The sequence below is a fragment of the Symphodus melops genome (assembly GCF_947650265.1).
Source record: "Symphodus melops genome assembly, chromosome: 8".
Taxonomy (NCBI): domain Eukaryota; kingdom Metazoa; phylum Chordata; class Actinopteri; order Labriformes; family Labridae; genus Symphodus; species Symphodus melops.
In genome coordinates this window covers 27,026,767-27,051,635 of record NC_136698.1, presented here as the reverse complement: position 1 = coordinate 27,051,635, position 24,869 = coordinate 27,026,767, and the positions used below count along the sequence as shown (strand labels likewise).

The following is a 24,869-nucleotide window of genomic DNA, read 5'->3' as shown; positions in this document are numbered from 1 at the left end:
ACAATATAATCTCTCAATTTCATATATTGGCAATAAATGTTATCAGTGTTTATAGACTGTTATCGTCTCTTTTCTTATTTCAGTGTTTTTTCCACCTGTTCCTTTGTGCAGCACGTTTGGCTCCATGCTTGTGTGTATATTAAAGACGATTTAATTTATTGATTTATCACATTCAGCGTTCACAGCTTGGCACAAAAGAGCTTCTTAAATGCTTTGACTTAGTGTTGTGTTAATGAAAGGATTTTGGCCTATGAGACATCTTTTCTTTTACGCTTTAATTCCTCTTTTTGGAATATGTTCCTACAATAAAATAAGATATATATAAAAAAAACAACTAAACAAAGCTACAGAGAAAAGGAAAAGTTGCCATTTTCATCACAAAGCAAACAATCACTCATTCAGCTGTACAATTCAGACCTCGGAAAAAATATAAAGTTCTTTTTAATTTCTGGGAACGATCATTTTACTTGAACAAACTTTGAGATTTAGAGTCTAAATCGAGTTAGTAAATCTGATTTCATGACACTTCCCATTAGCTACAGAGGTGGCTGTTTCCTCATTACAAGCTTATTTTAGCTTTTGGGGTTTGGGTCTTGATTTAAGATGTTCACCCGCCGGGTCGGGTCAATGTGACCGGGAAAAAACCGGGATGAGATAAGAAAAATACACTGGCTAACATCGGAGTTTATACTAAATGTAAATATTCCAATTTATGAGTCCAGACTAACCTTCTGTTAAACACCAATCTTTTGTGTCCTTGGGTCCACCCTCTTCATAAAAAGAATTCCCGAGCTTCCAGAGCAGGTTGGGGCAGTTCTTGTTTACCTGTCCTCTGGCTCCGCCCCTTCTGCTGTGCCACTTCCTGATCACCTTGGCCTGTTGGAGGTGAGCAGGTCCTAAGCTCACTTTTTTTTCTCCCCCGTTGAGTGAAAGAATTCCCTAAAGACCAGCGGACGGATTAAGTTTCCCAACTTGAAGACCGGCAGCCAATCGGCAGAGTGTGTGTGTGACCGGGACAAAGTCCTTTTTCTCCTCCTGAGTCATTTAACCCTCCTGTGCTCCCTCCACCTACTCTGTGAGGGCTTTATTGTTACACCCTCTGCAAAGCCTTACCTGCCCAGGTGAGCTGCACTGGTGAAAGTCAGCGTCGTTTTGAAGTCATGTAAGTACACTTTCCCCCACAGGAAGCTGAAGTCTGGATTTAAAGGTTGTCTTAATAATCTTTAACTGATCTTTAAAATAGTCTCTGTGTTGCTTGCAGGGACTTTGTGGATCCCAGTGTGAGCATTGTTCACTTTGCATGCATGTTGGAGCCACAAGGACGCCATGTCACCATGTTGTATTTGTAGTTGCATTATTGCCTCTGTGCGTGCGTGCGAGTGTCTCAGCTGGTGTCGGGTACAGTCTGTGCCCGTCCACTCAGCCGTCCTCCTATTAGAGACACTTCACAGAGCTTCACATCTGCCTGCAGCTGCTCTCCCAGACTGAGGTGTCAGGTCTGCCTCCGACGCACTGTGGAGACTGCAATGAGCTCAGAGAGGGACACGCACACACACACACACACACACAGAGAGCCTTATGTGGAGGTTATTGTAAGGGCAGGAGGTACATTAGGATGCTTCACATCCCACATGTTCATTTTGATTGGGATGAGATGCCCACTACTCTGAAAAGTGCTCCGACTCGTGCACGTTATTTAATGTCAGATTATCTGCCGGACCTTGATTCCTACATCGACATAAATGAATAAAACAAAAAAAGTGATGGCCTGTAGTTTTGATATTTTGACTTAGAGCGTGCACATCCTTTTACATGTTTCTGGAGAGACGCAGCTCAGTGTGTTTCCGGTTCTTTCCGCAGTTTGTTGTTTGGATGTTTGAGGTTGTTGTGTAACAGATGTGGGAAGAAAAAAAAAAAGAAGAAATGCTTACAGGAATCTTCAGTGTTTCAGGGACAAGTCTGAACACAGCAGACACCGTGTGTGTGTGTGTGTGTGTGTGTGTGTGTTAATTGATCTCACTCACACTCACACACACACACAAACACACACTCTTTGTGGCGGTCTCTGCAGGCAGGCTGCTTCACGCTGCGTCGCGCTCGTGTTTATTAAGCGAGCACATCTGATGGAATCAGAGCGATTTCTGATGTTTTAGGATCCGATGATGAAGTGAAATGTTTATGAGCGACATCTTGTTCTGAACTCTCTCTCTCGCTCGCTCTCTCTCGCTCGCTCTCTCTCTCTCTCTCTGTTGGTTTCACATGATTCATTTCCACAAGAATTGTGTGTCTACAGATTTGTGTCCTGTCTTTAATGTTCTTCAGGATACGATGCTGTTTCTTTTTTTTTCCTCTGCTGACATCATGGTGAAGTCAGAAGTGTTGTTTTTATTTCCACACAGTCACAGATTGTTCCAACATGAGACTGAACAGAAACCTGGATAACGTGTTTACCTGCTTTAATATCCTGGTTTCTATCGCAGTGATTCAAGTTCGGGCCGGGCCGTACAGAAACATACTGATTATTATTAATAGATTTGAAAATGACGTGTCAGGTTTGACCTGAACACTCAGACACACAGTTTACAACTGGAACAAAAACAAATAAGAAGAAAACAGACACGGACAAGGACAATCTTTGTTCACTTTGCAAAGGGGGAGGAGCCTCAGAGATCTCGCCGACTCTCCTCCGCTCTTCGTCCACTTTGTTCAGCTCTTTTATTTAGAATAAATGGGTTTTAGTAGGCGTGATCAATCATGTATAGAACAGTCTGTTGCTGGGTGATTAGGAGCAGATAATATGCATTGTATAACTGACTGGTTTAAACCGGTTTATCATGCAGACCGACTCATTTTGTAACAACGCTAAAAGTAAGTTTAAGAAACTAACAACTTCCCCTCGTGGACGTTTCCATCACTGTTTTAATAAACTCTTATAAAAGGCACAGTGGAAATTCTCTTTGAATAATATATCAGCAAAAAGCATTAAATCGATTGATGATATGATTATTGATTTTCTAGCAACGTGACTGCCGGGTTAGGGAGTCTCCTAAAAACCTCTGAAAGACTCTTCATCAGATAATCTTCAGAACAGTGTTTGAACATGCAGCTATTAACTTATTATAATAAATATTATAGTGCTAAAGACAGTAAAATGAATCTGTCTTTTCTCTCGCTCTGGTCGAGCATGTCTGGGAGGCCGAGAGCTGAGCTGCTGCTAACATTAACTCCACTTGTTTGGGTTGATTTACTTTTCTTTATTTTTTTTAATGAAAGCTGCAGTTTCAGTTTTTCACATGATTCTTGATCCCTTCATCATCTTCAGTGAAGTTTCCTGGTAGTTTTATATATATATATATATATATATATATATATATATATTAAAACAATCAAATAGGTGAAGAAGTCTCTCTCAGGTGAGCTGCTAGCTGAGCTGCTGCGAAGATCAATATCATCAACATCAGGAGCACTTTTTTTAATTCCATGATTTCCTTCCTTTGGAGGATAACTTCAATCGTTTCTATTTTGTCACGCCACTACCTGCAGCTCTGCGGCGCGAAGTGGGCGTGTCTTATCTCCCATTTTCTGTTCTGTGATTGGCTGTTTGAACTATCCATATCAGACTATCATGATCAGTCACTGGTTTTCCCCCCCAAGCTCCAATTTGGTTTCTTGTTTTGCTCAGCTCCATACAAATATTTATGAAGGACCCTCAAACCCACAATAAGCTTTTCCAGGTGAACACACACACACACACACACACACACACACACACACACACACACACACACACACACACACACATAACTGGAAATAAAAACACCTCTTAAAAGCAGGATACTCGCACAGATGTAAACACACCCTCAGAGCAGTTTGTGACCTTCACAATGTGAGGCCGCACCTGCTCCAGGTGAGTCAGTGAGGAGACACATATCAGTCTGTCTCAGCTCGTGGAAAAAAATCTCCAGGTTGATTTGCTCTTTGGATTCACAGCAGGTCTCGTTTGGTTGAATATGAGGCGCTGAACGTGTGCACAGAATCAGCGAGGACGGAGAGAGCGCTGACACACACACACACACACTTAGCGTGTCTCTGGGTTGTTTTTCACACTCAGTCGTTAGATGGAAAAGGAGCTGAGTCGGCGTGGTGCGCTGTCATTATTAACTAGTCGAGCGACCTGAGCGGGAACACGCTGCTCTATCGGCATGAAAAGGTGCAAAGAGTGATGAAGGAGTCACAGGCCGCCTTAAACAAACAACTCTGCCGGCTCGCTGTGTTTGAGGAGAAACGACCTTTTGAGGCCAAAGCTCGACACTTGAATTCACAAAGTAAACACAGCTTGTAATGCGTTGTCATTTTAAAGGGAGCATCTGAACATTACATTGCAGTACAAGAAAACAGACATCAGTTAAACGTGGCTGTAGTTCCCCCCCCCCCTGTGTGCGCTCTGATTCTGCCTCTCTGGAGCAAAGATCAGGGCGGTTGTGACGGTTGACGTCGTGACACGTCTGGGTTCAGAAGCGAGCTGCAGGAGAGTCGATGCTCCTCAGGCGTGGGTGTGTCCTCACCTGTGTGTGTGTGTGTGTGTGTGTGTGTAGAGGCATGCACGAGTGTGTGAGTCCAAGTCTTTGCATGTATTTGTTTGCAGTGAAGTATCGGTAACGTGTGTGTTCCTTCAAACTCTGATTATTGCAAATGGTTTTCTATCATGTTGGAGTGGAGCTGAAGTTAGGGAAGTGTGAAAGTGAACAAAGTGAAGGATTGGGTAACGTTCATTTCCAAAGTGCCTGAACTTGTGACTGACATTAGAAAGCACCTCGTTGCATGAAGAGAAGTTGTGCATGGGAGTCTTTTTGCATGATGAAGAATTTAAACCCTTTTTGTGACTTGTTTCACACGTCGTCTCTTAAACTTTCTTTGAGCCTTTTTGTTATGATTGGTGGATTAGACGGCAGGAAACATTGGGAGGAGAGAGAGAGAGAGGGGGAGGACATGCAGCAAAGGGACTCGAACCCACAGCCAGACTATGTCCTCCGCACACCATAACATTTAGTCCACCCGTCACCCTAACTCTACTTTTTTTTTTTTTAAACAGGCGTGATCACCTTTGCAGCTTTTTTCATGATGCTAACAGTCACAATGAAGTGCACGCACTGTGAGGCAAACTCACCTTTTCACCTTGTTCTTGTCCTTTCACTTCAAATAAATTCAACATAATGGAGATATTTGCACAAAGTCAACGCTGCCCTCCATGTTGTGTTAGCTCTGACACACCTGTGAGTTTCACTTCTTCAGGTACGCTGCTGTTTGTGCACAGAGATAGGAAACAAACTAAATACAGATTTTTTTTATAAAAAATAAAATGAGAAAAGGATTGCTTGAAAAGCCGGACGCTCACAGAAAAAAAAAAAAAAAGTGGCACATTACTTTGAGTTATTTTCATGACCAAAGTCCAAAACAGCTTTTTTTTAAATTTCTTTTTCGGTGACTTCGCCCTCTCTCTCTCTCTCTCTCTCTCTCTCTCTCTCTCTCTCTCGCTCCGAGGACCGAACAGATTCCACGTTAAGCTTTCAGTGAGAACGTTCATCCCTGTTAAGACCGCTCAGCCTGTTTACCTTTCTCCTCCCACACAAAACAAAGACTCTCCCCGCCTTCTAATCACAAACCTTTCTCTGCGTTGCAGCCGACCGAGGAGCTGCTCTGCATGCAGCCTGCACACGATGTGAACACACTACTTTGTCTTTAGAGCCTTCAACTCTGATCTCCTTCAAACTCTCTGCGCCTTCTACTCCAATTATTCCTACTTTTACCAAGTTAAACTTTTAAAACTTGGATTTATTTGCGAAGGAGATCCTTTTAAAATATCGTTTTTCTTTAAATCTTTTAAACGCGCACAGGTCCCCTTCTTATCATGGATTTGGATTTAGCTGAAACATGCAGACCCCTGATGGTTGCTCTCCAGAAGAGACTTCGAGACCTTCTTCATTTCTGCTGCAGGTCCCGATTAGTTGAGTTTGAACATCCTCATCGTCCCTCTTTGGTTAAATCTGAAAAGAGTTGTGTCTCTGAGCCGATGTGACCTACGTCATGGCTCACTTACAGAGCGGCGAGGCTTCATGTAGTAAGTTTCTTTAAATATTCATGCACTTCATCTTTTTGTTGCATACTTAGCAGGATGGAGGAAAAGGATTTGGAAAGCTGCCTCTGAGCTTTGATTGCTGCTACAACTTTCCGTGCGTCATCTTCAAACTGATTCTGTAATAAAAGAGAAAACGGCGTGCATCTTTGTATTGACAGCTTGATTATTAGTCACTACATTTGTGCTCTGTGCCGGTAAAATTGTGTGAATTATTTGGATGCACACCAGACTCTGTTATTCTCTTGTTGTTGCTGTTAATCACAAAACAACAGAACGCCTCTGATTAGAACAGAAATAGCATTTACTCTTATTTTTAGACTCCACACACTCTTTGTTGTTTTTGGGTTTTTTTTAATCGCAGATCTCGTGTCTGGTTAAGCAGCCAAGGCGCCCACAGTGGGTCCAGTAACATTGCAAATGGAGTGCCAACAAGAAGGCTTTGCCAAGGTGACGTGTGGCATACTGAGCCCATCTGTTCGTGTCCATGTGCAGGAGGAGCCCGCCTGCTTCCGAGGTGACGTGTAAACTGGCACGTTCACAACGCAAACCTGTGAAGAGTCTGAATCATGTGAAAGGCTCAGTGGATTAACGGCGCCGAAGCGTTTGTCAGGCAGCAGGCAGAGTGCGAGCTGCGGACTTATCTGTGTCGATCTGTCCTCGAACCTGCTGCTGAGATGAGTCGTATTGATGTTTCTGCATCCAGAGCAGAAATCTCCGGGGCTCCATATCACGTCTGTGCGCCCGCAGAGGAAATCAAACAACGGGGAGAAAAAGACAGTTTGTGCTGCTGCAGCTCATGTGTGTGAAAGAAAAACACAATCTGATATCTCTGCTCCGCAACAACAACGATAAAAACCTTCACTGAACACAAAAACTCACAGAAACACGTTTGCATGTTCTTAAAGTGCAAGTTCAATCTCAGACATCAAAGAGGCCTCTACATTACTTTCCTTCATTTTTAAACCCCTATTTTAATTTTCATATTAGTTCTAATTGGGATAACTTGGCTTTTCAAGTGGACAGTCGAGGAACTGCAGTTTTTTATCACTTTAAAGGGATAATTCACCCATTTACATGAAGCTGTGTATCATTACAAACATGGTAGTAGTGTTGAATGGTCGTGAGTCCAGCCCTCATTTTGCCCTGAGACGAGAAAAATATGTTTTTCTTTGCCTGGAAGTTTTCTTTCAAGCAAAGAACAACATTTTTCTCGTCTCAGGGCAAAATGAGGGCTGGACTCACGACCATTCAACACTACTACCATGTTTGTAATGATACACAGCTTCATGCAAATGGGTGAAGTATCCCTTTAAATATGTGAGATGCAACACTGACGCTAGAAGAGAAGTCTCCTGAGAGTTATAGCCAAGTCTTCTTTGATATCTGCATCATAAACACTGCATGTGTCTTGTATCTATCTGCTGTATGTCTGTGATTACACAGAGGCATCCATTTTGATTTTTTTTTAAATGAACATTCGTGAAAATTGGGCAAGAAGCACATATTCAAATTATTATTATTATTTTTTTTTTTCGGGCTGTCATTATGAAAAAAACACCAAAAACATTAGATTCGGTCTGTTTAGGTTTCAGGTCTTTAAATTGTTTATTCAGTCGCTGTTAAAGGATAAAAGAGATCGTTTATCTCAATCATTCAAGAAGAGTAAAAATCAAAGATTATTTTAAATAGAGAATTTCTTTCTTGAAAACTCTGACAAGTTTGAAACCACAGCAGTGTCTCAAAGCACCTTTGTAAATTTGCATCCCACAGCGTTCACTGATGTTGCACAGCTATAGTTTTACATGCAATATTCCAGTAAATAATGAAATCTGTTTTTTTTAAGGAAAATAGAGAAAAAAGAGTCATAATGTGTTATGAAATAACTGATTAAATGTAACGTGTGCTGCCATACAGGTCAAAGCATGGTTGGTTGTATGGTTGACTTATTTCCTCTTGTTGTTTCTCCCAGATTTCGACTGCTGCTGATGTCCCCCACATGAGCATCCAGGAGGGTATGCAAGTTGGAGTTGCCATGGCGACGGCCGAAGCATCAGCTCCACCTCTGTCTCCCGCGGACTACGGGCTGTTGTCTCCGCCCCCCGACCTGTGCAAGTCATGTGGTCACAGCCACGAGCTGGAGGAGAACCACGAGTACCTCTACCAAGACGAGGTGGACGACGACCTGGTGTGCCACATCTGCTTGATGCCCCTCATCCGACCGCTGGACACGCCCTGCGGACACACCTACTGCCAAGAGTGCCTCACCAGCTTCCTGCTGGAGAGCGACTTCTGCCCCGTGTGCCGCAGCCCCCTCATGCTGCAGAGCTGCAGGAAGCCCAGCCTGCTGGTGCACAAGCTGCTGGACAAGCTGACGGTGTCGTGTCCCTTCACTGAACACTGCTCTGAGACGCTGGCAAGAGGTGAACTCGAGGACCACATCAAGAGCAGGTAAGGCTACTCGACTTTACATGAAAACATGCTAACAGTGAACCAATCAAATCACACAGCAAATCTTCAAAATATTCCATAACTTGTTTAATGCTCCTCCCTCCATTTGAGCTCCTTATTTAGATTTTACATCTCAGCTACACTATTTCCTCTTCCTACATTGAAACAACTTCAAGTAAACACACACACGCTCAAGTTTCCCACCTTCCTCGGCCTCGTCGTCATTAACCCGCAGAATTCGTCCTCAGACCGGGCTCGCTACAGCTCCTCTGTTCATCATTAAAACCCAGTTTTTCTCCTGGTTCTCTGAGTCTGGGTGTGTTTTAATTAACACTCGTTAACACTCTGCTTGCCCAAAGACCTCTGGGATAATTAGTGCATCTCGCCACACATCACAACAAGCAGCAGCAGCAGCAGTGTTTCCTTTTCCTTTGCAGTAAAAAAAAAAAAATGCACAAAACAAACTATTTTTCTTCTCCTCATCTTATTTCCTCACCACCCTGCGCCTGCACATACAACCATTTCCTCTGTTTCCCTTTCACACCCTTCTTTCTGCTCCATCCATCCCTCCAAATCTCTCCCGCCGTCACTCTGTTGATCGCCCCCTCTCTCCGTCCTCGTGCACAGCGAGCGTGAGAGCCGTAATGAGGTGTGGAGCTCTGAGGCAGACTCCCACGAGGGGCTCAGCTGCTCTCCTGTAGTTAGAAGGTGTTATCTGTGGAGGTGAGAGGCCATGTCTGCAGGGAGGAATCGACACAGAGCGGGCAGGGAAGTGAGAAAGTTTCACTGAGAAACCAATTTCTACATTTCTATTCTTTTTATGGTCCACTGATTTTTTGATTTTTTTTTTTGGCTTCTGTCATTCAGCAAGAAAATGTGTTTTTGCTGTCAATTGATTTTGTTTAAAAAGTCAGATTTGTCCTGTATGTGATGAGTCTTCACTTTTTGAAATGAAAAAAAGAAACAAAATCAAGCGTCTTATTGGTCTGTTGGCTTGGACAAAATTGAGCGTCATATAAACGGCATCGTTTCCCCTCGCCATGAATTTTGACAGGAAGAAAAGCTGATTCTCAGATTCGTCGCTCATTTGGTGATTTATGAACGTTGATTTGTGTTTGGATCAGAAAAAGGTCAAAAAAGAAAACCACAGGTTTCATGTGGGACTCTATCCTCGGTCATCCGTAGCTCCTGATGGACTTCACTGGCCTTTCCACTCCGTCAGCTGACTTCCTACATGGCTCTCCATCAGGGGGGGTTACAACAGGCTTAATGTGCAAGAAGTACCAACAGTAAATGAGAGCAGCCTGAATGACTTCAGATGCCACAGACGTGATCATTCTTTAAAAAAAATTTAATAAAAAAAAAGCTGTTATAAAAGTCAGTCTGGAGGGGAAATCAAAAATAATGTTTCCCTTGATTCAATAAAAATGCTTTTGGGGGAGAATATGAAGGCCACGGAGTTCCACATCTCTTATGGACCCTTCTGTCATCTTCAGACAAACTTTGTTGGACAAGTATTCAGAAAGTTCATCAATTCAAAATGTTTAATTAAACAAAAAAAAAGTCTCTCTCTCTCTCAACCAGTTTAAATTGTTTTTACGGAGCTGTTTGCTGACTTCGGCTGATGGATATTAAAAGCCCGGTGCCACGATTTAAGCAATGATGGAGGTAGAAGTGAAAATACAACAAACAATTTGCTGTTTAAATCCCATTGTAAATATCTTTAAAGTTGTCAGTCACATCATGAGAACAAGACAGAAAGGTAAACGTCTCCTTTTGATATCGAGACAAAGAGTTTACCAGTGATCACGAGTTCATTTCACGAACGAATATTTACAGGAAAATATCAACAAGTCGAGGTGTCAAAAACAATCCTAAAATGCTCATTATTACAGTCAAATCAAATATTCATCCGTATGGATGTGTGTCTGCTCGGGGTCTCGGTTGTTTCGTAGCTTAGCATCGTTGTTGTTGCTTAAAAACATGAAATACTAGTAACAGCTATAAACTTCTTCATATACATGAGATCATTCTTCTCTGAGGGTATTTTTAGTGTCCATGAGTTCATCGTCTGTATAAGACTGAATCTGGCAGCAGGTCAAGAGTGGTAATAACTGAGGCCGCCACGCCATCTGCTCAGCTAATTACATACTCATCCAATCACTCATGACCTTTATTGACCTTTGCTTGGAGAAATTAGCATTCTGGACACGACGAGAGCGACCAAGACAAACATGTTCTGCAGATTATTTTGTTGGCTTCGTCACTTCATAACTTTAAAGGCTTGCTCAGAATCCCCCACACGCACCTTTCTTCTCTCCTGCTAACATGTAGCTACATGTTAGCTGGCTACATGTTAGCTAACACGTAGCTACATGTTAGCTGCCTGTCTTGCATAAAACAGGTTCTCTCTGCTCCAACCAGCCTCTCATCATTTTTGTATTACTCAAGCTAATTTACCCAGAGTTCCCTGTGTGTGTTTTACTGATGATCTGCCTTAAGCATGATGGGGTTTCTTTTTTCTCTCTCCCTCCCTTCTTCTTTTTCCTTTTTTGTGAAAATCTTCTTGTTTGAGTAAAATCCCATCGAGGACTCGTCAGAGTTTGTGTGAATATTTGAAAAAGAAGTACATGGCAGTTACTTTGTTTTTTTCCCTGTTTGGTTAAATGTGATGTTTGTCTGTACGTATGAGAACTCACCTTTCATCCAAAGCCAGTCAGACATGTTGTAACGCTCTACCTGCAGATGATACTGAGCCACATGATGGATTGACTTGTTGTCTTTCCTGCTGCACGTGTCGATTTCTTCCCTCCTTGTTTTGCCCTTATGGAGTCGAATAATGTGGGAACGCTGAGGCTGAGTTCTCAAGGTCAAGTTCCTCTTAACGTGACGCATCAAGGAGACCTTTCAAGCATTTGATGCTCTCAGCACTTTCTGCCCCTCGCTCAGGCTGAAAAGATCTTTGTCTGGCAGGAATTGGGATTTCGATTCGTATGACGATTTTATAGCAATATTCTCAAACACGACAGGAAATGACATCATACCAGTTAAAACTTTAAATGCCATAACTCTAAATTAGAAGACAGAAAACTAAAAGTGTTGGTTTCAAATGTATTTATTAAGAAGAAACATTCATTCATTAAATCTCTGAACTCCGCGTCTTGTCCAGCTGAAGCCATTTTTAGAAGGTAAAGAGCGTGTGGAGCGGGCTATTCTGATTGGCTAGTGTTACCTGTCCACGAGCAGCAAGCTGCTTCTGATTGGTGAGCGTGGCAGGGTGGGAGGGAGACAGCATGTATGTGTAAGTTAGTTGATGCAACAGTTCCTGAGTCAGTCAGGAGACGCTCTGCCAAAAACCAGATCACATGATCACATTTTTCTGAAATCGCGATTTCGATCATAAAACGATGAATCTTTCAGCCTTATACCATCACTGTTTGTTTTATTTCTTTTACTATATCCCACCATTATCTGCTAACTTTTTTTTGTCTTGAGACGTTGATATCAACTGCCAAACTTTATTGGTTCTTTTTAACCACCAATAATTTAACATAAATACAAACAACAAACTGTAGCTTCATCGAGGTCAAGCAGCATTTCACAATAAAAGCAGAGACTGACATTTTGGCTCCTGAGTCACTAACGCTGTGCTCTCCTTCAGGTTGTTCCCCTTTCACCTTGTAACAGCAGGATTTGACATTGATGGAAACCAAATTAATCGGATGATAACATGTTTTTTGTTTTTTTATCATCTGTAATCAACGATTGACGGATTACACGACATGTGCTTCGCTTGGCCAAACATGCACCAACTTCTTGCTAACCCTGTAAACATCAGACCTCTCCGAGAGGCGACTTTTACAGTTCCCCTCTCATCCCGCGCTAGTCAAGAACATTTCTGATTCATCAGCTCAAATAGTTCAAAGTATGAGTTAGAACTCAATTCAATTTAATTTAATTCAAATTCAAAAAAACTTTATTTGTCCCCTGGGGGGGGGGGGGGGGGGGGGGGGGGGCAATTCAAGGGCAGTTGAGTCGACCTGAAGGAAAAACTGGAATTTTTTTTCCCCGTTCCTGCGATGTGTCAAAAAGTCCTCCAACCTATTCGACTGTAGAGGTCGTCTGTCACGTAATACGACCCATAGGAGCGTTTCCTAAATTAGCGCCCCCTACAGGCGAACTGGAGAAATGCCAGTAAATCGTCACACTGCTAATTAACTACGTTAGCTAGCTTGGACTTGGGTTAGGGGTCAAACGTCATTCGAGCACACATTCATCGGATTGAGGTTATTTATACGTCCACTAGAGGGCGCTTGACTCTAAAGCGTAAATATGGGTCGTAATTTGACGCTTGCACAAACGAGCAGTGGAGTCGTAAAAGGTTGGAGGACAGGCTCGACGTGTTGTCGTCCTTTATCGTCATTGTTTCCAAACACGACCTCCTGTTCCATGATGACGTGAACGTCTCGTTCTTCTCCAGTTGTCTTTTAAGACCAAACATCAGGACCAAAGCATTGATTGCATTTCATCGTATTACCCCCCCCTTTTTTTTTTTCTTGACTTCACATCAGTTTGAGAAATTGGTTGCAGAGTGGGAAGTGAAATGGAGTAATGGATTGTGTGTTCGTTAATGTGCTGCTGTTTGTAACGACTCCTGTGAGGGGCAGACCGGGATTCTGTTCACAAACTGCATCCTGTCACAATCCAATTACATTTCCATTTCCTATGTGCCCTGTGGTCTTGTTTCTGTGCGTACTGTTCAAATACCACAGGAGAGCTCAGTCTGCACACGTGCATGCATTAACACACACACACACACACACACACACACACACACTCGAAACCCTGCCTGCAACCACACCACCTCCACCCATGAAATATTCATTCAGACAGGGTATTTACACCAGTTAAGTGTCTTTCTCCAGGGTAGCAGACAGCTCAGCGCTGTGGAAATAGGATAAGAGTAAAAAAAAAAAAAAAGGTAAGAGGAGGGAAAATATGGAAAGCAAGAGGCGAAATGAGAATGTTGGCATAATAAAATTATCACTAAACGTGACTTTACTTCAGAATAAAACGGTCAAATAGTGAATGCATGCTAAACATTGAAGGGTTTTTGAACCAGCATCTCTGCCTCTACCTTTTGTCTTTGGTACAGTGAAGTAAAAACAGCAGAGCAGCCCGTCAGCTCACACCTCTCCTCTGTCAGTCCTAAGTGCTTCCCATGAGCTCTGCACAGCCTATCAGAGCAGCTGGTGATGACAGAAGAGGTAAAACTTTATCATCACACAGCAGAGTTACAAAAAAACAACTTGATTCTGATTGGCCAAGATTTAGTGGCGTCCTTTTAGCGTGCTATTTCTGTGCGATAGACCGCTGCCTGAACAGAACGACGTCTTACCGCATCAATGTGCAGAACAGAGAGGAGTTATAAGGTCAGTGTCACGAGTGAGTGTTGAAAACCGGGACGAGGACCCAAGTGCAGATACTGACGGATTTATTTAAAGAAAGGCAAAACATCTAAAAAAAACCATAAAAATCCAACATGAGCAAAGACAGGGAGCCAAGAGGAAACTCCGACATGAGACAGGAAATAAAAGACACAGGTGAGACTAATGAGACAGGTGAGGACAATCAGGGTCATCAAGACAACACTGAGGAGCAGAACTACAAAATAAAACAGGAAACACAGAAGAGAAAACAGGCAACACGAAACCACAGCAGGACAGTCAGCATGTTCACTGTGACCATAAAAGAATCAGAGCAGAGAAAACAAGAAAAAAAAGATAAGAATTAAAAATGACACAAGAAGAAAACATTAAAAACACACGTCAAAGATAAAACAGCTCCTGACAGATTTAAGACAATAAGCCTGAATCTGAGTTTATTCATGCTTTTAATTTACAAACAATGAACAGCTATCAAAAAAAAGGTTCCCAGCCTGAAGTCTCTGTCTGCCGTGGAGTTATTATTCTTTTTTTTTTTTTTTTATGTTAACAGTTAAAATTATTTATCCACTTTAAGGGATTGTACTGCACGTTTCATTGTACTGCTGCAATGACAATAAAGACGATTCAGAAATCAGTTCTCAAAATAAAATTTGGCCCAAATCAACTGAAACACTGATGACACCTTTTTATTTAAAGGTCTGTTGATAATTCAGATTAAAGTCAAATCAATAAAACGTAATCAGTGTGGGTTCTGGAGTTATTTTTATTATTATTATTTTTTTAGTTCAACAAGTGGGGAGGTGAAAAAAAAGCTTCTGTTAAATGATAGTATGAACGTCTGTCTGCATGAATGAAAAGTAGATTTCTTTAAAGATTTATTTCAAATCTTCTTATTGTCTCTGTCGATCTGCTGTCGCTCAGGATAAAAAGCTTACGTGACAGCACAGGACACTGATTCGCCGGTGTGTTTTGGTGCTCTGTCTCTTTTCCACACATGCAGGCAGATTCTTTGGAGCGATCAAACCAATCTGCTGCACAGGGAGCAGTCCATCGCTGGAGAGGAGGGGAGGGGTGAGGGGTTAGGAGGCCCCCCCCCCCTCGCAGACCAACACACGGGCAGGAGGGGGGGGGGAGGTGAATGCAGAGGTTGTACATATATGTGCGTGTCTCAGAGTATACGTGAATACGCGTGTGAAGCGGCGTCAGCCAATCAGAGCAGCACCAGGTACCTCCCCCCCCCCCCCTTCCTGTCTTTGTTTGGTCTGCTCCGTCTCCCACCCCCCCCCCTCAGTGGTTTCTGCTGCAGTATAAGTCACAGCCTGCGCTGTTCGCTCTGACACACACACACACACACACACACGCACCAACCAACCACGGGAGACAGAGAAGCGCACACACACATACGAGCGCAAATCCTCTTACAACTCGGTCTGTGCCCAGAGCAGATTAAAGGGCTGCACATCTCAAATTGTATTCCAAATGTGCCACCTTTGCACGGGTCTCCTTCCTCTTCTTTTTGCACTTTCTCCTCTTCCTCCTGTGCCACAGCCGGACTTCTCCTCTGCACCTGCTTCTGCTGCTTCTTCTTCTTCTTCCTCCTCCTCCTCCTCCTCCTCCTCCTCCTCCTGCTGCTGCTGCTGCTGCTGCTACTGCGCTCCGTCTTCAACCTCTGGCAACCAGCCCGTTTGCCTCTGCAGCTGAGATGACCAGGCAGCCAGCCTGAGGCGGTGGAGAAACCTGCTCGGCTCACAGGCACAGAGGTAGAGAGAGGGAGAAGGTGGAAAGAAAGAAAAGAAAGAGGTAGGAAGTGAAGGATTATTTCTCTCCGAGAGCGCCTCTGGAGAAGAAGGAGAGGAGGAGGAGGAGGGAGGGGGGTCAATACGGCCAGGTTCGGAGGATTGGAGGAGGAGGAGGGGGAGGAGGGGGGAATAGAAGAGGAGAAAGCTTCAGCACAGAGAGAAGAAGAGGAGCCGAGTGTTGACCATGAAGGCTCTGTTGCTGCTGGTGCTGCCCTGGCTCAGCCCGGCCAACTACACTGATAATTTGGGCAACCTGCACATCCTCTACTCTGAGCTGTGAGTACGACACCAGTCAGCATCTTCCCATCGTCACCGTCACCTCTCGCTCCCATCCTCAGTCCATGTCAGAGAGTCATTCTGCACATCTGTCACTTCACCAGCTCTGAATCTGTGTGTGTGTGTGTAACTTCTGCCGTTTACATTTTTAACATCACTTCAGGAAACGCTTCCCCCTCTGGTGTTATCTTAAAAGTGCTTCCTGATGCCCTGCTCGATGGCTTCAGGCAGCAGGTTGTGCTGTCTAGGACAGTTTGAATGCTCCGGCACTGCAGCCTGCTCTCTCTCTCTCTCTCTCTCTCTCTCTCTCTCTCTTTAGGAGCATGTGTGATGCGTTTGTCTATATTGATTTGAGCGAAATGTCAGCATGCTTTTTGCTCACAGTTGTAGGCTTTTTACGCCGTCCGTCCGTGTGTGTGTGTGTGTGTGTGTGTGTGTGTGTGTGTGTGAAGGTTCCTGCTAAGCATATGGACGGTTGTAGCTTTGTTGTGGACTTTCACCTCCACATTAAAAATTCACGGCTGGCTGCGTTCACATGGCAGAGTGGAGCCTTTACGTGCACACACTTAAGTCCACGCTCATTTTCACAACTGCTTCTTGTGTTTCGTCACCATTTCATCAATATCCCATCAGCGGTCGTATCGCTGTAAACAGACGGATGGGCAGCATGTTGTTGTTGATTTTTGACGCCATGGAAACAAAGCTCTCAACACCAGGGCTGTTCTCCTCAATGACCGATCTGCTGTTTAGTGTTTAATGGTTTTGATGTTGAAAATAGCAGAAATGCACGTTCAGGTTTTCATCCTCATGTTCAGATTAATGATGCAAAATAGAGAAAAATCCAGATTTTCTTTTGCACAGATGGAAAAATCATCAACATGTCAGGTGTCATTGTTGACAGCATGGAAATCAACCCCTCACTGGTTTATACATGTTACCACGAAGATTAACGTCATTATTAATGGTTTTGACGACTTTTTTTGTTTTTCGTTTAAAAAAATGTTTAAAAAAAAAATAGTGACGGAAATTCGGCTCACTTTGCAGAGCTGAAGGAGACGTCTCTGTTCGCTTTAACCTGTTTGCAATGATTCAAGACAGAGGGGGGGAAAAAGCATCAAATCTTCACATGTTCAGACTGAATCACGTCTTTCTTTAAAACTCACTAATTGATTGAATATTGACAGATTTTGTTGGGCTGGTGAAGAACTGAGCAGCCCTCACTACGTCACACTCTGGTGTTCTTGGCTCCTCTCCCTCTGGATGTTGTTCTCGGCTCTGTTTTGGCCCTCAGACTCTCTTTGTGTGGGACGTTGGTGTCGGCCATATTCAGCAGCTCCGTGTGAAGCCAGAGAGCTCTCTCTGATCCCTGAGCCGGGCTCCTCTCTCTCTCTCTCTCTCTCTCCAGCCTGCTGGAAATGTCTCATTATACCGCGTGAATGCATGGAACAATGGAGCGCCTGGAAAAAAAAAATCCCCTCATTTCATTGTGTGCTCGCTAACTGAGCGAGGCTTCGGCTCCTGCAGACACCGACAGCCCATACGGCGCGGCGCTGGATGCCAAAGACGAGAGAGAGAGAGAGAGAGAGAGTGTGGAAGAGGGACAAAGTAGGCAAATTGGATGGAGGACGAGAGGATGAGGAGATGAAATCGTATACAGACAGAATAGGAGAAGGATGAAACATAAAGTGAATAAGGAGCTCAGAGAGAGGAGATGAGGGTGTAAGGTCACTTCCTGTGCCCGCCTTCCATCTGGCCATATCATAGACGCGTATAGATTATGGCGCTACAGTGACATCACCCACTCTTGATTTGTATTTTTAAAGGTTCTGCAGACTGGCTGTGAAGTGAGAGCCTTGGACACATTAACATAATCACTTACCTGTCGATAGTTAACCATCACGTGTCGTACAGTTGTTGGCGCCCAACGTCGGGTAAAACAAAAAATAACGTCCAAAGTGCTCAGAGACTGTCCACCTTCGCTCTGTGTACATTTAAAGTTGTATCTTTAGTGTTTTAATGGACGATCAAATTACTTAATGAGACAACCTGTCAATAAGATCGCATCACTGCTGCTCTCTCTCTCTCTCTCTCTCTCTCTCGCTCGCTCCCAGCTGCTTCAGGTTCAATATCAATATCTAGAAATTACTATTATTTTTGAGAAGCTTTACTACTTTAACATGCTATTGTTGTTTTTTTTTTTAAATGTAACTTTTAGAAATATTTGTTGTTTTTTTTCAGTATCGGAAACATAAACAACATTAAGCCCTAAGCCGTAATTTTTTTTTACGTGTTTCTGCTTTCAAGTCGATGCTAAATTAAGTATCACATATCACATATAATAGATATTACATAAAAATAGCTCATACATAGCACATCAAACGGATGTTGTTCCGTCTCCGTCTGGTCCTGTGACAAACTCCTGCTTGCTAAAGGTTCCTCGGCGTGTCCTGAACGTGCATCAACCAGCAGTGGAGGAATAAAGACGATATTTTAGCTGCATTTGGAGCGGAAGCGCTTTGATGCAAATTCACGACAACAGGCGTGAAGGGGTTAAAAGAGCTTGTGGCTCCTGACTCTCCAATCTGTACCTGCTCATCAGTGCTAGTACACAAATACAACACTTCCTTTGGTGGATTATTTGTCCCAACAGAACAAACACGGAGGGTCAGGTCAGTGACTGAGTTAGCTGAGATGACACCTAGCAGACTGCTAGCAGCGCCCACCTGTCACTCAGAGGCCACGCCCCCTATTTCACCGTTAGCCACGATGAGATTTAAACGGATAAGTTGCCCGTATGAAATGAAGACAGAGTGCAAAAAGTCCGAAATAGTTTTGGTACCACGCTTGCATTTTTTTTTTTTTTTTTTTTTTTTTTAGATTTTTATTTTTGGCCTTTATTATAGAGGGAGGACAGTGGACAGAGTCGGAAATCAGGGAGAGAGAGCGGGGAGAGACATGCGGGAAATGGGCCACAGGCCGCCCGCGCGAGGACTGAGCCTCAATACATGGGATCCCCACGCTTGCATTTTTACCATTGGGCTCTATGGGGGAATGAATCTTGACTACAAGCAGCACGCCCAGTTTGGAGGAGTAGCTCTTATTTCGGTCACAGCGAGACGTGTCCACAGTGAGACAGAGGGAGTGCTGCTGCTGCTGCTGCTGTGACACCGAGCTCTCGGCTGATTATGACATGACAGAGAGAGTAAGCAGGAGCAGACATGGCGGACGTGGTGCTTTTCTGCCTGGCTGGAGAGCAGTGGCACACCATTTGTCTTTATCCATACTGTTGACAGGAGCACCCCCCCCCCCCCACCCTCCCCCGAGTGACCACCACGTATTCATCCTGCTTCCTCCATCCACTCATCTTCTCTCCTGATTGGTTAGGAGTGTGTGACATGTGGGGAACAGTGAGAGTGGCGGTCTAACTTGCAGATAAACGTGCGTGCACGGGCTCGTCTACACAACAGATTGGCTAACAACGCGCAGGGAGAGTAAATGTTTCTCTGTGATGAAATGTAATCCAGTTACTGCTGTTTTACTCTGTCAGCAGCAGCCAATAAAACCGCTCACACACACACACACACACACACACAGGAGAGCGTAGCGATTTCTTCACTCCTTACTCCACACACACAAATTAGACCTCCCCCCCCCCCCGCCCACATGGCCTCCCCTGATAATCGGCGAGCAGTGCTGTAGAGCATTAATGATTCATGTGTGTTCAGTCCTGGGCCTGTGCGTACACGTCTTAAACACGATGATTAGCTCGGCGCTTCCGTCCTCTTCAGGACTCATCTGTGAGGTGTTTGATCAACACGCTGGCGGACGCTCCGGACGTCTTCAGCGCGGACGCTTTCTAACAGGATTAAAGCCGTGCACTTACTCCACTTGAAAACGAGAGTCAGGTTTGACTTTCTTTTCAAGCCGAACGTATCTTGAGCGAAACGCTTTGCTCTGTGTTGACCATGTGTGGTGCACGCTTCACTAATTAGACTTTTGTTTGGATTAAATATTAATCCATGATCTGTAGCGAGGCTGCTCCGTATCTAACAGGCCAGAAATACACCGAGGGCCGAGGGCAGATAAACATCAGGCTGCTTCTTACCCTCAACTTTTACAGCTCACCACGAGAGATAACACTAAATCAGCTTAATTATTTCTTCTTTGCACAGGATGAAGCAGATTCAGTGAGTCAGCTGTGGGAGCTTTTACGATGCATGGGTAGAGAAAGTGTAGAGGGCACACGGAGGGATGCATCATGTCACACATGAAAAATACACACGGATCACACGATGTTTGATGGAGGTCTGCATGATGCATGTGTGTAAAAACAACATGTAGGTGTTGTTTTATTCATGAAGCAGTGAGCAGCAGGTCAGTGTGTTTGTGTCTCTGCAGGAGGAGAAACAGCAGCCAGGTGAGTGAGGGTGTGAACGCAGCGTCAAGGTTTTTGGTGTTTTATAAGAAAAGCAAATCTGACAGTGATGCCTTTTTTCTCTCCTGATCGAATAATAAGTTTGTCTTTGTTTTTCGTTTGCCAGCAGTCTCACAGTTTTGCGTACAAATAACACGACATTTAAATGTCGTGCAATGCGTACGCCAAATTGCATTTTGGCATGCGTATGATACGTCAATCCCTCGCATTCGTCAGGAGGAGTTAAGTGATTACCCACAGACAGCTGACCTTAACCAGTCACTATGTGTTGCTGTAGCGCAGGGGTGTCCAAAGTGTGGCCCGGGGGCCATTTGTGGCCCTTGAGTGGATTTTTTGTGGCCCTTGACTTCAAATCGAAGAATGAGAAGATTTTGGCCCCAGGCCTCATCAGATGGCATATTTCGTTCTTTTTTTCTTCTTCATGTTAGCGAGGGAGACCTATAAAAGCCTGACTATTCTTTCCAAAAAATTAGAACACAACAGTTTTCCCACTGCAATTAGTTATTGTGTATTTACATTATTTTTTGAAGAGGTCAAAATACAAAAAGTTCCTTCCAATATTTAAAAAAACAAAAAACAAACCCTGTGGCCCGTGAGCGATTCTAACGCGACAATTTTGTCCCGCAAGAAAAAAAGTTTGGACACCACTGCTATAGCGTATCATATTCATGCAAATTGCAATTTGGCGTTTGCATTGCACGACATTACAGTCGTGTTATTCGTACGCAAACTGTGCGACTGGGTTTCTTTTGGCACACATAATGAAAAAGGAATAAATCACATTAAAATCAGCGTCCTTGCAGCTGTGACACTGACACAGGAGCTGCTGCAAACTTCAGCCAATCTTCTTTCTCGGTTAGGATTCCTTTAGTGATCATCTTTCATGATGCTTTAAATGGAGGCCAAATTATCTGCAGAGTTCTCCTCTTCAAAAATAAATGGACCAAGTAATTAAAATCACAACAAGAAGAAAAAACACTGAATGAAGCAGTTTCACATTAAAAGTCAGTGTCTCTCTGTTGTTCTTCTGCCAGCACAGGATGTCAGAAGGAGCTGTCTGTTTGTTTTTTAGGTCAGGATTCCTTCAGTTTTCATCATTCATGAGATTTTAGTTTTAAACAAGAGCCAACTTCTCTGCAGGGTGTCTCCACAAAACAAGTGTACTCAATAATTAAAACAAATAAAAATGTGGTTTAAAGTTCAAAATCTGTGTTGTTCCCTCGCTGCTGAGCAGACACGGAGAGTTCTTGAAGCGAGCTGCCATATGCGTCCTCATTGAGGTCATCTTTTACAACATCTCCATCCTTGCAGTATAATGGAAGTTCCCTCACACGCCCCTCAGTTTCAATGATATCTTTTTCCACTGGCAGCCGACTTTAATGCTTTGCAGAAATGTGGATATACTCCATGAGGTGTAAATATTTACAGCTGAAGCCTCGGTGACATCACCCATCTGGTCCTACAGGGGGGCTCCGGAGGCTCATTGGCAGCAGCCGCCGCCGCCGGTCTGGAAATGCTGTCTCAGCCAAACTTTCAGTCCGTCTAACGACAGGCTGAGAGCCGGAACTGAGGCGGGTTTTAAGCCTCCTGACAAGCCACGCCCACCTGTCAATCAGCTCAGCCTCGCACCTAACTATGCACACCACGCATCGTTCATTCATCGCGGATAAGTAACCAAACTAATATTGTCGTTTGCATCAGGTTGTAAACATGTTAGTTTCTGCTGGGTTTGTATTTAACTTGCAGGCTCCTGCCTCAAGTGGACACTTGATGAACTGCAGGATTTCACACTTTAGCTTTATTTTTCAACACTGGAGTTTGTCGCTTGATATTCTCCTGCAAAAGACCGCACACTTTCATCTGGTATCCAAATCAAATCAATGTTTTAAAGCCGTCCCGTTTAGATTTAAAGGGATTTCCAAACAAGACAGTTTGAGCACTTTCATATCCGCACTGAATCTCTCCGTGTCCTCCTGTCTCAGCCACATCACTGAGGCTGTCTGTGTTGCAGAAACAGACCTCAGTGTTTGTGGTCTTTGCAGCCTGACATGTTTAACATGTGACGTTTGTGCCTGTGTCCTGTCTGCAGCAGCTAATCTGTAGGAAGGGGTTTGACTGGAGCATCCTGCCGAGCGGAGAGGAGAGAGCAGCGTAGAGTTAATCTCTCACGTGAACGCTGTCCTGCTGAGCACCAGGGTTTGGGGAAGGGCTGATCAGTGCTGGCTGTGTGTCAGCCCGTTGTACCACAACTCGTGGAGGTAGAGAAAACAAGCACTCTGCCAAGGGCGAGTGTGGCACAGAGAGAGAGAGAGAGAGAGAGAAATATGGGCTAAAGAGTGCCAAGAGCAATATGGGACATCGGCCTGGTGGGGATTCTCTGTGATCACACACTGCCGTGAGGAGAGAATTACAGTTAGAGCCGGTTCAGTGAGAGAAAGGCACAGGTAGTATTTCAGTGAATGGCTGCAGAGTGCTCCGTGTAGAGGTAGACATACAGGACGTGTAGATCCAGCTCAGTGGGAGAGCAGAGCGTCTCCTCTGTGGACAAACACAGGGAGATCGCTCTGCCAGTTGAAACCAGATACGGACACGATAAAAGCCTGATCATGGGGTCAGGCCCCGGACTGATGATCGCGTGTATTGATTGGCTGAGAATGCATGAGTCAGAGTTTGGGCTGCAGCTAGCCGGCTGACTCGCCTGGCAGGAACCTCGCACTCGTAAAAACACACAGACGCATGAAAGCTCGCCGAACCTGCCCGGCCACAAGAGCTCAGTGCACGAGTGGAAACTCAAAGCGAGGGTTAACGTGCACGGCGTGGGCCGTCGTGCACACGTTCACTTTTTGTTTGCATTCGTCTTCACATCCTGTGACGAGTCACTCCCAGATCGACCTCGCCTCCTGCTTTACTCCTGTTTAGAAACAAGCTTAGCCAAAATATCCTCCCTCTACTGAGATTGTCTCCCCCTCTGGCTGCAGCCTCCTCCCCCCCCCCTCCCCTGCAGCAGATGGGATTACCTCTAGCAGCAGGCGGATCCAATCAACACACCAGGCGCGTCCTCTGATTAACACTCCTCTTGTTCATCATTAACTGGATTACTCTGTCCATCTTTACGCTGCTCTTTCCTCTCCGTCTATGAATCTATCTATCACTCCGTCCCCTCCGACACGATCAAACCAAACTTTATGTGGTTGGCACGCGGCCTCAGTTTGTGATGAGGGAGATGAAGGAGTCATCGATTGATTCTAATCCAATCAAAGAAAAAAAAGGCTCAATTTAAACCATACGTTTGTTTAATGACCACCATTTTGCTCGTTTGCAGTATGTGCATGTGTGTGTGTGTGTGTGGATGTATGTCTCAGAGCTGAAAGCTGTTCTTCTGCTAGCTTGACTTGTTGGTTTGTTTTTTCTGCTCTCATGTTTAAAATTGACAAGTAAAGAAAATCAAACATGCAACAAACAACATCACAAAAAATCCAACAGATCCAGGCAGAAGTAGTCGATAGGCTGTAAATATTAATGGAGCCATCCTCGCGTGGACGCTCGAGCATTTTTTTATTTTTCAGCAGCAGAGTTTGCAGCTTGAAGTAAACTGGGCAACTCCCCTGTTCAAGATGCATGGACTGTTAAAATATTTCACTTCATTGTGATTCTATCTCCACCTGTTTGGTTGCCATGGAAACGAAAATAGAGGTCCTACAGAGGCCCCCTAATGTTGGGTCATTTCTTGTTTTCAATTTCCCCTTAAAACTGCAGGGAAACTCCCCCACGCTCTCCAAAGGGTTTGGACTTTCTAAAAGTCATTCCTCTCCACATCACCTCTCCGGTGAAGGAGCATCTTTCTTTCTTTGTTGTGCTTCACAATACGTCGAGCCTCCAAACTGAAGTTTGTTTTAATCGAGTGGTTTCAAACGTAAGAGATGCAGCGTGTTCAAGGATTCAACATTTAAATATTGCTTTCTTTGCATCCTTGTGTTTGGCAGTAAAAGGGACGAAGCCTTGTTAGCAGTGTTAATGTTTTTGTCTGCAGGCGGTTTTTAGCTCGAGACGATGAACATGTCAGTTTGTTAGAGGAAGCGAAAGTGCATCCTCGTATTCATCAGTGCTCCAAGAATAAACTCCACGCTCTCACACATTTTCTGTCACACAAAGACATCCCGTCATACATCACACATGCACTCACTTTTTCTACTCGACTCAGAAAAACCTGCAGGCTACCTGCTGGTGCAACGAGAGCGCGTCTCTGCTCTTCTGCCGGGTGTCAGGCGGCGAGAGAGAGAGAGAGAGAGAGAGAATCATTTTCGAGAGCGTCAGAAAGTTTGCTGCTG

The 24,869-nt window shown here is 44.2% G+C and overlaps 1 protein-coding gene across 2 annotated transcripts in view; it reads left to right on the top strand.

Moving 5' to 3' along the window:
• The first annotated feature begins 932 nt into the window (after positions 1-932).
• The window catches only part of lnx1 (ligand of numb-protein X 1), a 44,240-nt gene continuing 20,303 nt past the window's right edge, over positions 933-24,869 (top strand). Inside the window, exons 1-2 of one of the 2 annotated variants that reach the window (XM_079350796.1) lie at positions 933-1,162; positions 8,106-8,584. In XM_079350796.1, the coding sequence (XP_079206922.1) occupies positions 8,133-8,584 (452 nt within the window). In that variant the 5' untranslated portion in view covers positions 933-1,162; positions 8,106-8,132. Of the gene's footprint in view, positions 1,163-8,105; positions 8,585-15,347; positions 16,107-24,869 lie in introns of those variants that run through there. The other variant, XM_079350797.1, reaches the window with a different exon arrangement.